General features: G+C 41.8%; 1 protein-coding gene across 5 annotated transcripts in view; it reads left to right on the top strand.

Annotated features, from left to right (window-relative positions):
* ARPP21 (cAMP regulated phosphoprotein 21) overlaps positions 1-14,771 on the top strand; it is a 153,258-nt gene that overhangs the window by 12,380 nt on the left and 126,107 nt on the right. For all 5 annotated transcript variants that reach the window (XM_060247596.1, XM_060247599.1, XM_060247598.1 and 2 more), the window contains exon 8: positions 1,157-1,297. In XM_060247596.1, coding sequence (XP_060103579.1) covers positions 1,157-1,297 — 141 coding nt within the window. The remainder of the gene's footprint in view (positions 1-1,156; positions 1,298-14,771) is intronic.

The raw sequence follows: 14,771 nt of genomic DNA on the forward strand, positions 1-14,771 counted from the left end.
GGCCTTCAGTGTAGTAGTATGTTTTGACATTATGTTCTTGCAAACACCTGAAACACAATGGTTCAGTCCATTGCAATATGCAGAGTCCAAATATTGACAAAATGTGTTTCATTAGAAATTATTCAACAAGCAATTGTATCAAGAGCTAAGTTAAGTTAGCGCAGTTCCTTATGTCAAACCAGCTTCACTGATAAATGCCCCCAAATGCTCCTGTACTTTCATAGGATATAGGAAATTATCATTTGTGGCACAGGAAATCCATCCTAAAGATTTTGCACAGGTTTTTAAAATACCAAATCAGCTGGACAGATTCATCCATTCCATTTTTCCTGGTTCCCACTGCTACCCCCTAACTTCTGTTTGTTCTGGAAGCAAATAGGTAAAATACTTTTCTCTTGTCCTGTGGAGAAAATACCTGCTTTGGAGCACAATTTAAACTGGAAAAATGGCACTGGGTAAAAGAATTAAAACCTCCTCTCCAACACTAGAACCTCTGGTGGAGTTTATTCCCCCTCCAGCTGCTTTGGGATAAAAAGAGAAATGTGATAAATCCTAATAGCACATCTCCTATTTCATATTTAGTATGGTCTTCCCTTTCATGATCCCTATGCATCCTTCTTTCATTTCAAAAGACCTACATAACCTCTTTTGAAATAAATGCTCGCAGCACAATACAGTGTACACTACAGATGCAGGGAGAAGGCATATTTATTTAAATATTTATTTATTACTTTTGTATCCTGCCCTTCCTTCAAGGAGACCACAGAGATGTGGCATTATCCTTCCCAGTTTCCCACATCATGTCTAGCTTGGCTCTCATATAACACCTGCTTCTGTATAAATGAGCAAATATAATCCAATAGTGCACCATTCCACTTTATTTCTACTTGACATCAATTATAATAGCAATGTAAAAAAAAAAAAAGACTCAACTGCTTACTAATTCAAATTGTGTAAAATTAGAAAGTAAATCATTGGCCAGGTACATGCAGAATGTTAGTATGATGACCAGAGTATTCTTTCAGTGAATAAAAATAACAAGATGCTCTGTAATTTGGCACATCAGTTATTGAGTGTTTTCCCCCTGAAGTTGAGTGCTATTGTTCCGTTATATCAGAGTTGCATCCTATTGAAACGTTTGATATTTTTGTTCCAGTAATCATTATAAAAAGTTCCCCCAGATGTCATCTTATCAGCGGATGCTGGTGCACAGAGTGGCAGCTTATTTCGGTATGGATCACAATGTAGATCAGACTGGGAAATCTGTAATTATCAACAAGACCAGCAATATGAGAATGTAAGTGCCACCTCATTTTTCCTTTCTAATCCCCATTCTTAGAACCAGTTGGTATCATGGGTACATTCTGTTTATCATACCTCAGGTGTTTTCTTTGTTCTTTTGTTCTGTTTTCCTTTCTTACTATTTTTTTTAACCATTCATTCTCATGTGGAGTGTCATTAAGCTTGTCCTTGGAAGAAATGTTTGGTACGTGAAATATGTTGAAGCATAACGATCTAACTGTTGTTTGTTGATAAGACAGCTATATAATGCCTCTAAAATGGAACATTACTTCTCCTGGTTCCTTATTTTCACTATAAAGTTGGAAGGAAAGTTAATTGTTTCCTATTATTTTTACATGGAGAAATGCTTCCTGGAGTAATGCTGCACAGACAACTGCATCATGGTGCCCTTTCTATTCCCTTTTTATAGGGGTCCACCTGTAAACAATGGGCCTTTCTGCTTTTGTGTTTACTATGGCTCTTGCCTCCCACCTCCGTCGCTTCAAAAACCTGCTTCCATATTCATTTGCACACTCGCCTCACTCTCCCATCAGATTTTTTAATTCCTTCCACATTGTTTTCCCAGCATTCTGCTGTCACTACACTTTATCTCTGAAGTTTCTAAGAGTGGATTTTCAGAGGAGTATTTTCTCCTCCTCCTGTTAATTCGCTTCCAAGCCTTTAAAAGCAGAAACATTTCGTCAGACTTTCCTCCTCCCTCCCCTGGCAGGCTGATTGGTCTGTTCATATTGGTCAGTTTCATACTATGCATGTTTTTTGAAATAGATTAGGAAAGTAATTGCCATTGTCTTGACTCATTTTCAGGAACATCATGTTCATTTGGTTGGTTAAGATGCTGAGCTATTGCATGCAAGGTTTTGGAGTTTGATTCCTCTTTCAGGCAATTTTGTAATTTAAAAAAAGGTTTAAAATCGTAAAATTTTAAAAGAAAAAAAGAAAATTTTAAAATTTCTTTTAAATTGACTCTGACCACAAACATATCAAACATGAAAATAATGTTGTGGAACCTACTTTGTGGCAGCAGCAGCCTGTTTTAGTTTGTTTGTTTAAAAAAATCTGGTCCATCGCAACATCTCATTTCTAAATAACAATGAGCGGGAACTCAGGCTGCCAAGCACTGCCATCTCCACCTCCCCCCTCATGAACTGCTTCCTCTTCAGCCAAGTTGTCAGCATTAACTCTCACTACATTTTTAAAGCAGTGCCTGCCAGTGTTTTTTTTTCTCTCCAGCAAACTTCTTGACTACTGATAAAGGGGGGGGGGGACACTAATGGTGACCCCACAGTAAATTCAACTGGAAGAATCTCCTATTTCAAAAGGCACGCACAGTGTGAAACTAACCAATCAGGAGAAACCAACCCCAGAACACTACCCATTGGTAAGCAGAATGGATACACTGCAATTCTTAATAGAAATCAGAGAGAGAGAAAAAGATGCAGAATACAGGCACAGCATTCAAAGTAAACCTCAATTGGTTCAATTGGTTCAACTTCAATGAAAATCAAAAACCAAGCTGTGTATGCAGAATGGACCATTGTGTGCTTATGTAGTGGCCATCTTTGTTATTTTAATGCAAAGTTTTTCAACATGTATCCCTCTTTCATCTCACTTGGAAATATTTTTTTGCATAGTTGAGCTACAGCAACTTGTATATAGAAAACCAGAAGTAGAAAATGCAGAGCTGATGCTTATATCATTAGGTAGACAGGAACTAATACCCTCTCCTAATGACACTTTCCTGAAAGTAAGCCCTATGGAATGAATTGGGACTGAGTCAATCTGTGTAGGATTACTCCCCCAGTATATGAAGCCTAGTTGTACAGAGTGAACTCTCTTTTTGCCAGACACTGTCTGATAAAGAGATTTGCATTCATTCTTTTCTTCACATGGACTGGTGTGGGCGAAGACAGCCCTGTTAATTTCTCAGTATTGGCAACAGATCTTTGTTCAATGAAATGAATCAGTTGCCTATGTACGCTAAGTAATTCTTAGGATGGTTTGGGACACTTGCTTCTGTAAGAAATTACTGAATGGGAGCAAATAATTGGATGTGTATTAGGGGTGTGCAAGAAAAAAAATCATTTTTTTTTCCAATTTGGGTATATTGAACTCCCAAAATATCAGTATTTCCTGATATTCCTGAATACCAATACAGGCATGGTATTTGAATTCAGTAAATATTTGGGAGACCCAAATTTATTCAGGTCCATTATACTCTATGGCAGGGGTGGCCATACTGTGGCTCCTGAGCCATATGTGGCTTTTTCATACATATTGTGTGGCTCTCGAAGCCCCAATCACCCTGTCGGCTGGCTTGGAGAAGGCATTTCTTTCTTTAAATCACTTTTCCAATCCAAACCAACCAATGGCTTGGATAATGCATCAAAGTTAAAAGTTGTTTGCTTTTCACCTATCTCTCCCTCCTCCCTTCCTCATTTCCCTCCCCCTCCTCCCTCCCACAGAATGTCCCAGAAAATCCTTCCTTCCTTCCTTCCTTCCTTCCTTCCTTCCTTCCTTCCTTCCTTCCTTCCTTCCTTCCTTCCTTCCTTCCTTCCCTCCCTCCCTCCCTCCCTCCCTTGCGGCTCTCAAGCATTTGATGTCTTGTAGCTCTCAAACATCTGATGTTTATTCTGTGTGGCTTTTACATTAAGCAACTTTGGCCATCCCTGCCCTATGGAGACTATTAACATCAATGGCAATGGCAATCCTTGCCTGAGTATATTCAGTGGTCTGGGGGAGAGCTGAAGTAGAGACACCAAATTTGCAGTGTAGCTGCTGGAGCCTCTTCTCAAAAGAACCCCCAAGTTTCAAATAGATTGGACAAGGGGGTACAAGTCTATGGGCACCCAAAGAAGGTACCCCCATCCTCCATTGTTTCCAATGGGGAAAAATAGCAAGGTGATACAAGGCCAGCAAAATATCCCAGAGAATCTCTGCAGAAAATGAAGTGTGTTTTCCTTCTTACTGACTGGGGAGGGATTTTTACAAGACCTGCTGCAGAACCAGTGCAATGTGTCCAGCAGAACCAGCGCCACTGTGGCAGTGTCATACCCCAACAGGACTAAGGTCAAACCTGAGAATCTCTGAAGTAGAAACTGAGGGGGGGCCACTTCTGCAGGGAGAGTATATAGTATATAGTGCAGTATATAGTGCCCAGGAGCAGAACCCCATGCCCACCTACTAATGCACAGCAACAGAAACAAGGCCCAAACAGCAAATACAAAAAAACTACAGTGTGCATACCACAAAGCCAGAAGGAACGAAAACCTAACCAGAGAACAACAAAAACAACAACAACAAAAAAGTCTGACACTCTTGGCATCACCTCCTGCTCCTCACAACCTACCATCCAATAAGGCCCAAGAACAACCAACTTTGCAACCTTTTAAAGTTCTAGTACTTGTTTTCCATTCTCTACCTGTCCTACAAACCTTTCCTGTTCCCAGGGCCTGTGCGAGGTTTTAATCTTAGTCACACTAACAACTTTCCCTTCACTTACAGAAACTGGAGTACAAAAATTCTAATACCTTGATTCCCTAGCCCTTGGAATGTTTATGAACGCCAGCTCAGCCAATCATTGCCTGAGCCTTCACTACCATGATTATAATGCAACATAGATGTTTTCTATAAGCATCACCTTGCCTATAAGCATCATACAGCAGCTTCTTCTAGGCAAAATAGTTTGGGAAGAAAGTATGTTCCCATAGAGAAGCAAAAGATGTGGGGAGAGGGGTGGGGGGAGATGTGCAGCCCAATTTAGAGGAGGAAAGCTAGAATGGTGGCAATGGGAAGTGCTGAAACAAGGAAGACCATCACCATATGAGTGCTTCATCGCTAAATATTATCCCAGCCAGTTTGTGGTGTAGCGATTATGAAGAGGAGTTGGATTAATACCCTGTCCTTCATTCAGAATCTCAGAGTGGCTTACAATCTCCTTCCCTTCCTCTCCCCACAACAGACACTCTGTGAAGGAGAACTGTGACTGACCCAAGATCACCCAGCAGCTGCATATGGAGAAGTGAGGAATAAAACACAGTTCTCTGGATTAGAGTCTGCCTCCCTATTCCAGACTCTAATCTGGAGAAATGAGTTTGATTTCCCACTCCTTCACATGCAGCCAGCTGGGTGACCTTGGGCCAGTCACAGTTCTCCCAGAGTTCTCTCAGCCCCACCTACTTCACAGGGTGTCTGGTGTAGAGAAAGAAAGGGAAGGTTCATTGTCAGCTGCTCTGAGACTCCTTTGTATAGTGAAGGGCAGGGTATAAAACTAACTCTTCTTCCCTTTTTGAAGTTATTTTCGCTAGGTTTCATTACATGAGTTTGCATGTACATGTAGTTTGACCCCTAGTCAATATCAGTGGTTGTTTATTTTTGTATGATGCATGCAATTACATATGCTGTGATGATGGCAATTTAAGTGGAGTGAATTCTTTACAGTACACTATTAACAGGCCTCAAGGTATGGCCATGTGGGTATGGCGAATTATTATATATTCCTCGCTATCTGGTTTAGTGCAAAATGGAAACTTCATTGGAGGTTACTTCAAATGTCTGTGAAATTCTTTCTTTACCTTTATTCTTTTGTGGACCTTGTGGCCAGTTAAATATCACCTGTTCATAATGCTACAGAAACTGCAGAAGCTGCAACTGGAAGAATTGTTCAGTCATGTCCTAGTCTCTTAGACCTAGGAACTGTTTCCTGTAGCCACCACAGCATCTCTTGACTTTCCCAAGCAAATCTGTTTCCACAATCTTCACAAGATTTAAAGCACTTCCAGGTTTTTTCCAAATTCCTAGCTCCTCTTCCCTTTCTCTAAAGCCTGCATCCAGTCACTCCATTTCCTAGTCTGTGACCTTCGTTCCTTCAAGCAATACTGTGAATTATAATCAGATCAGCTATTGCAAGCATCATCTGTGAAAAATATAACGTTTTAGAGTTTTAAATTGGCTCACATTCTGTGCATTTTTTTTTTTTTGCATTGACATTTGAGAAGTGTGCATTGCCAACTGGAAATGCAGATTGCTTTGGTTAATTTATATTGTACATGCTGTGGCCTTCCGGTGCACATGGGTGTTTTTTTTTCTTTCTAACTTGGAAATTCCTGGTCATATTGATTGTTTCAGTCCAGCATCAAGATATGGTTTCTAATTAATTTCAGCAGTCTAGAACAGTTGCATGAAAACTGAATAAATCCTTACATTAATCTTCCAGTCATGTGGCAACAGTGGCTACTGACGTTGGATGTCTAGCCTGATGAATGCCAGATAGCTATGCAGGACCAAAAGACACAGCCACATAAGTCATAATGTATCTTGATTTTAATAATGAATTGATTAATACTTTCAGGGAAAGGGAAATCAATTCAAAACACAATCAAGTATTGTGAACTGGAAAAATTAATATTTGAGCCCATTATTTTCACTCTTCAGCATCAATTTTATTTCTTCATTTTAGCTTCTGTACATCTTGGGACCTTTTCTCAGCTGTTAGCTTGCTGCTATATGAGGTTTTAATCCGAGTCAAACTGACAGTTGTACCTTCCCTCATAGAAGAAGCTTATTTCCATGAACAGATGAGCATTTTGTGTACACACCTGCTCAGCTAATCAGTATCAGAGGCTTTAGTGCCACAAGCACAATTTCTCTACATGACTTTTAATTATTGTTATCTTTGCCATTGCCATTGTTGTTCAAAATCTGCAAGTACTTTACATTTCCAAGCAACTTGAAAAGGTTAATTGTTAATGATATTCCTCATGTCTTGTTGTTCAAGCAAAGAAAGGGATTAGATTAACTCACATGTGTTGTGTGTGCTGTTTGTTTTTATAATTTCATATTGAACATTACGATGATAATGCAATGAAACTGAATATGCATATTGAGTGAATAATTATACATCTCAAATTCGATACTAAACAGCATGGTGTACTTGATGTACTTAATTGTTTATAATTATTTAGTACCAATTGGATTCCAAGCAGCATAAATAGTTATACACATTTATGACATCTAAAACCACATGTAGATGGAATTTGCTACATATTGGTTTTTATGAAAAATCCCAATAATCTGTACATATACATGAAATCATTTGAATTTATGAAGGCTGTGTGATACCTATTCATTCATATAAAAATCAACAAACTATTTACTACTATCATATCTGGCATAATCCTGAGTAGAGATCTTTAAACTGGACCTGAAAGGAATCTTTTTAAATTTTAAATTAATATTTTAAATGCATCTTTTAAGGCATCTGGATCGGGGTGGCTCGGCAGTGCTGATGCTGTTGGACCTATCGGCGGCGTTCGATACGGTCGACCATCGGTTACTGACTTGCCGCCTCGCCGACGCGGGGATTCAGGGGCTGGCCCTGCAGTGGCTTTCCTCTTTCCTCGAAGGTCGGGGACAAAGGGTCACAATTGGGGGGGAGCTATCCTGGAGGCACACACTTAATTGTGGAGTGCCCCAGGGAGCGGTTCTCTCCCCGATGTTATTTAACATCTATATGCGACCTCTTGCCCAGATTGCCCGAAGGTATGGGCTGGGGTGTCACCAGTATGCTGATGACACCCAGCTCTATCTACTTAATGGACGGTCAACCGGTCTGCGCCCCAGAAAACCTAGATCGGGCATTATAGGCCGTGGCTGAGTGGCTCAGACTGAGTGGACTGAGACTGAATCCTGCGAAGACAGAGGTCCTTTGTTTGGGCCGTCGTGGACCGGGGGGGGGAAATCCCCCTGCCGGTTTTTGACGGTGCGCCGCTGATGGTGGCGGACAGGGTCAAAAGCCTGGGGGTGCTACTGGAGCCGTCCCTAAAGATGGAGGCTCAGATAGCAACCACTGCCAAGTCCACGTTTTTTCATCTTAGACGGGCAAGGCAGTTGGCCCCCTTCCTGGACCGCGACGACCTAGCAACAGTGATCCATGCTACGGTCACCTCGAGGTTGGATTACTGCAATGCCCTCTACATGGGGCTGCCCCTGTGCCGGACCCGGAAATTGCAGCTGGTGCAGAATGCCGCGGCCCGGCTGTTATTGGGCCTCCCAAGGTGGGGGCACATTCGGCCGGGTCTTCGGGCTCTGCACTGGCTTCCAATAATATACCGAGTCCGGTACAAGGTGCTGGTCATTACCTTTAAAGCCCTATATGGCCTGGGACCTGCCTACCTGAAGGACTGTCTCTCCCCACACGTTCCCCAGAGAGTACTGAGGTCTGGGATGCAAAACCTTCTCACCATCCCCGGGCCCAAAGAAGTCCGTCTCAAGACAACCAGAGACAGGGCCTTTTCTACAATGGCCCCCACAGGGTGGAACCAGCTGCCGGAAGAGGTGAGGGCCCTGCGGGATCTTACTCAGTTCCGCAGGCCCTGTAAGACAAGCCTCTTCCGGTTAGCCTACGCCTGACTAGATAAATGTAGCTTATCAGACTTCAGTGAAATATACTGTATAGTTTTAACGTTAAGATTTTAAGGTTTTTAGGTTTTTAAACACTTCGACTTTTTAAAATGTAATAACTTTGCACTCTGTTTATTGTTTTATCGTTTGTTGTGAGACGCCCTGAGCCATTTTATGGGAAGAACGGGATATAAGTCATAGAATAAATAAATAAATCTTTTCTTTGAATTCTTTATTTTTTAAGTGAACCTTTTGAGAACATTCAACTTTTATTCAGTCTGATAAAAACTGTGTAAAATTAAAACAGTTTCATTCTGCTGCATACATCTAACATACAGAACTGCAGGTGAAGCACACCTTCTGTCTATTCTGCACTCACAACGACAGTGTACTTTAGAGATTAAAATAGCAGACTAGAGGCCCAGCAAGACCACTGGGGGACCATGAGCCAGCCCAGTTTACTTCACAGAAGATGAAATTGTGATAAAACTGATGGGGGATTAGTATACTTATCTGTACTCCATGGTGTAACATCTTGGTTTTACAGACTCTGTGGCACTGCAATCAGACCTCAGGGCTCAAATGTCATCTGGCAGACCATTCCACCAGACTAGGGCTAAAGCTGAGAATACCCTAGATTGAGTTGAGGGCAGATGAATGCATTTCAGGCCAGGAACCGCCAGGAGATTGTTAATCACTGAATGCAGTGCTCTTTGGAGGATATACCAGGAGACACTGTCCTGAAGATATGTTGGTCTCAGATCATGTAGGGCTTTAAAAGTCAAAACCAAAACCTTGAATCTGCTGCAGTCTTCAACTTCATGCCAGTGTAGTTGGCAGAGCACCAGTTTTATGTGGGCTCTAGATGGTGTTCCTATACGGAGATGCACTGCTGCATTCTGGACCAGTTGTAACTACCAAGTTAGTTTCAAGGCTAGCCCTGCATAGAGCGAGTTACAGCAGTCTAGTCTGGAGGTGACTGTTGCATTGATCACTGTGGCTAGATCGGGGTGGGACAGGAAGGGGATCAGTTGCCTGACCTGGCATAGGTGAAAAAAATCCAATATGGCAATATTTGTGGCCTAGGCCTCAATTGTCAGGAAGGCATGCAGGATCACACCCAGACTCCCTACACTCGACATTATAGACAATGGTCTACCACGGATTGGGGGTATTTGGGGCTCTGGGGGGCTGTTTTTGAGGCACCAAATTTGCAGCTTAGTTGCTGGTGCCTCCCCCCCAGGTTTTAAAAAGATTGGACAAGGGGGTCCAATTCTCTAGGCCCATGGTTCTGAAGGGGAGGGATTCCATGGTTCTGGAGGGTACCTTTAAATGCCTTTTCCCTGCATCAAGTGAATTCCAAAGGCATTTAAAGGGACCACAGTCCCTTTAAATGCCAGAGTTCATTCCAAAGTGACTGAGAGCCCTTTAAATGCCCTGTAACTGTGACTATTAGGCAGCCCCCAAAATCCCAAATATTCTTGGATTTAGGGGTTATATTTATTGGGTATTTTTCCAGCTCAGCTCACCCCTTTTACTCTTCATGTATGGAAGTATTTGTGTGCACTCACATGCATGCAAAGACTTTTCTGTGACTCTGTGGTATACAGTCACATAGTTTGTTGGTGTCTTTGATGTTCCTCAAGAATGTGAACCAAAGAAATATGGAAGATTTGTCAGCAAGATGATATATATTGTATTATGTCAAATATATCATTGATAAAATATATTGCAGGCAGTACTGCTCATGCTGAATCTGTTATATCTTGTGTCAGTAACACAGCAGCTTGATGCACTTCTGCTAACTGCAAGGAGGAAAAACTGCAGGGTTGTTGTGAGGATAAAATGATGGAGAGGAGAATAATGAGGAGAGCCAGTTTGGTGTAGTGGTTAAGTGTGCGGACTCTTATCTGGGAGAACCAGGTTTGATTCCCCACTCCTCCACTTGCACCTGCTGGCATGGCCTTGGGTCAGTCATAGCTCTGGCAGAGGTTGTCCTTGAAAGGGCAGCTGCCGTGAGAGTCCTCTCAGCCCCACCCACCTCACAGGGTGTCTGTTGTGGGGGAGGGAGATAAAGGAGATTGTGAGCCACTCTGAGACTCTTGAGTGGAGGGCGGAATATAAATCCAAGGTCATCGTCTTCTTCTTCTAATGTAAGCAATTTTGGGTCTGCACTGGGAAGTAAATAAATAAAGGGTTGTCCAATGTGTTTTTAAATATATCAATTCAAAGAATTCCTTACAAACTTCAATAACAAATGACATGGCTTGCACATTATTACCTTTCTGTTATGTTTGCTCTGGGAATACTTGGATAATATAAATCTTGATGAAAATTGACTAAGCAGTTGCATTCCTAATAAATTATGGCGTAACTAAAGCCCATTTTAAATTCATCAGCGCATACTGGAACACAACAAAGTTACTGTGGCCAACCTCTTTAGGTTCACATGCTGTGCTTAAAAAGAGAGCAAGTAATTTTTTGTGTAAGTATGATGTCATCAAAAGAATGAATCACAAATGCATGAGCATTTTGAAGATGAAACAGCAATTTTTGTGTTATGAATAATCTGGAATGATGTAGGCTGAATAATGTGGGACTCATCTTCCATTAGATGCTTAAAGATGTCCAAGAGTAATTATTCATAACACAAAATCTAACACAAAATTGTGTCAATCTAGTAGGTAGTAGCAACTGGAATTCCTTAGGTCTGTGTCATGGGATTTGACATTTTTATTAATGATTTAGAAGGAAGAGTAGAAGAATGGTTACCAGACCTTCAGATTAAACAAAGCTGCGAGGCGTTGAAAAGAACACATTAGAATTTAAAATGATTTTAACAGAGAACAGAGTTGGAAAAAACAATAACATGAAATGTGGCAGAGACAAATATGATGTATTACATTTACAACTTGATCTGTGCTTATTTATCCAGAAATAAGTCTTGCTTATTTCAGTTGTACTTATTTCGAATTAATTTTGGATTGCAGCTTCAATTTAATGAAGTGTGCAATTTGCAGTGGTGGATAATTATCTTGACAGAATTTTTAAAAAGGATGTCACATATAGTGGATCACAACTGGAGAATGATCCCTTACTGTGTACAGTGAAATTCTAAGTGGAATTACTCCCTTGGCCTTACAATGGGGTAACTTTGCTTATGTGACTGCATTTATAGTCTGCAATCCTAAAACACTTTCCAGGAAGTTACTTCTGAGTAGAGCTGCTTAGGATCACTCCCTTTCTCCCCCAAAGTTGATGCATTTTGGGTTTCATATGGAACACAAATTATTTGAAAATTAAATGAAAAATTAAAGGAGTTAAGAACATGTACGAAAAAGGTGCGATAATAATGTTATTAATAAAATGCCATTATAAAGAGAGAGCAAACTAAATTGTCATTACCACCACTACCCTTAAAATCCACTTGCGGAAAGGGTGGGATATAAGTCGAATGTAATAAATAAATAAATAATAAAATGAAAGATCTTGCCAGGTAAGTGTGGGAAGAAAAGTGAACTTCAGAGATGTCTGGCAGGGAAGGAGGAGGCAGAGAAGATAGAAGCAGGGAGATGCTGAGTTAGCTTTGAATTAACTAGCCAAATTGTAAAATTAAGTTCTGTAGCTTTACGTAGTAGATTTAAGATTTGGCTGACTAGTTTAGTGCTAAACTCAGTCCTGCTCTGCTTCTATCTTCTTTGCCTCCTTGTTTCTCTATCACACATCTCTAAAGTTCCTACCAAGGCTGTGCATGCCACCAACTATTCTTGGACTCTATGAGATTTCCCATGAGTCTCATGTTTCTCCTTACACCCTTTTTTCCTGAGTTCATTGCCTTGCCTGCCCTCTTTTCCATTCAAACCTTTGACTTCTGTGCATCATCCATCTTTCATTTTCTTGCTTCTCAGCCAACTGCCCACTTTGTCTTGCACTTTTACACCATCTTACATATGGGTTGCCTGCCTGCTCAGCTTCACGGCTGTCAGCCTTCTTACATCTGAATAAATACGTCCTTCTCCAGAACAGTCCAGGTTGCGCCTTTTGCAAATTTTTCCCTAATTTCCATGTTTTTCTCACTCCCAGCTTTCTGTAGTCCTCTGCCTCTTCTATACATCTTTCCCTCAGTTCTCTGACTCTAACACATATTTCTCAAATCCCTGGTATTCATCCAATCACCTATCTAACTCCTTTCCTTCAGTCACCCAGGCTCTAGGATATATTTGTCTTCATCCCTCTCTTTCTTCTTGGCACTCAGTGCCTCTGCACTCATGTCTGTTTGAAACTATTCCCAGGCCAACTGACCTTTCACTTTTCTCACACTTCTGTCATTATTTATTGACATTTACAACTTTCCCTTTAGCAATTAGAATATCTGAGTATGAACATTCCACATCACAGCAACTCAATTAATGATTAGAGAGAGCCTCTTGGGTATAGCCAACAAGAAGACAGCAGCCAAGTCTGAACTTACAATTGCTGAAAATGTCTCTGTGCCATTTTTATTAGAAATCAATGTTTTCATGATAGATCACTCATAGGCATATTCAGAGTGGCAAAGTACCACAAAAGACTTGCTTAGAGACTTTGGTATATTTCCTTAGTGCCATACTACATGGAATTACCAACATGTTGTATGACTCTAAAAGCTAATGTGGGGGGGAAGTGTGAGTAGGGTCATAATGTTGGGAAGAGGAACAGTAGTTCTTCCCCTTTGTGTCACTATGCCAATAAAAATGCCTCCTTTAACTGTTCTCTTAGAAACTACAGTTCTTACAATGATTCCTTTTTTCTCCAATATGTAATATTCATATATATTCTTCTGAAAGAGCCAGTTTGGTGTAGTGATTAAGTAGTCTGACTCTTGCCCCCCCAAGTCGGAATAAAGAGACGGACACAATTAGATTGGTGAAACTATGGGCCACTTTATTAAATAACACAGCAACGGCAAGGGCAACCGAACTGTGGCCAGGTCAGGGCCAGGGGTCTCTTCAGACTGCTCCCCTGCCTTTTTCAGCAGGCGAGAGACCCGGCCCCCCAGCCGGAGCTGTGAGCCACAGCTCCCGTTAGGCAGGCCCAGCAGGGAGGCTCGCACCGGAGGGCCCAAACACCAGACGCGAGTCTCAGCGAAAGGCACCCATCCAATCGAGTCTCCAGGACAGTCTGCATTCACACACCTCGGGCCACACCAAAGATTGATCCTGCCAGACCCCTAACTCCCCAAAAGGGGGAGGCTAACAGGTCCTCCCCAGGCCGCATGGTGCCATAAACCCCGTAAAACCTGCCCTAAAAAGTGACCAGACTCTACCAAGGCACCAACCCAAAGCCAATTCCTCAATCCACTGATATACTATGCAGGGTAGGCAAAAAACACCCCCCCCCCAGTCACATGTCAAATAGCCTGGGAGTAAAAAATTCCTACCCAGCCCCTCCAAACGGAAGCGACCAGCAATTGCCTACATAACAAACAGGGCGGGCGAATGGGCCAAAGACGCCGAGAGGACTGCCGCAACGACAAACGGGACTTCAACAGCAGCGCTGAAGCCCCGCCCCCTCAAGACGCGCTCAAAAGCACGCCAAAGCGTCTGCTCTCCCTCCGGGGGGGGGCAAAATTTCCCCTTCAGCCATGCCGCGATGCGGCGGGCTCCAGGAGGCTCCGTTATCTGGGATAACCAGGTTTGATTCCCCACTCCTCCACTTGCAGCTGCTGGAATGGCCTCATCAGCTATAGCTCTCATAGGAATTGTCCTTGAAAGGGCAGCTGCTGTAAGAGTTCATTCGGCCCCACCTACCTCACAGGGTGTGTTTTTTTGGGGGGGGGGAAGGTGAAGGAGATTGTGATATAGGGTGGGATATAAATTCAGTATCATCATCTTCTTCTTCATTATATATTGTATTGCTGTTTGATTTATGTTTACTATTCTGCCTGTTTTGCCTGTTTATGTATTGAAAAACTTTATTAAATTATTATTTTTTTAAAAAATTGCCTCCAGAAATGCTTTAAGCTCCAGTTGAGAAGAAAATAAAGTCACATGTATTTCCTTTCCCCTGCCAGATTTTAAATCAGTATGTGG

Source organism: Heteronotia binoei, chromosome 10 (assembly GCF_032191835.1).
Source record: "Heteronotia binoei isolate CCM8104 ecotype False Entrance Well chromosome 10, APGP_CSIRO_Hbin_v1, whole genome shotgun sequence".
Taxonomy (NCBI): domain Eukaryota; kingdom Metazoa; phylum Chordata; class Lepidosauria; order Squamata; family Gekkonidae; genus Heteronotia; species Heteronotia binoei.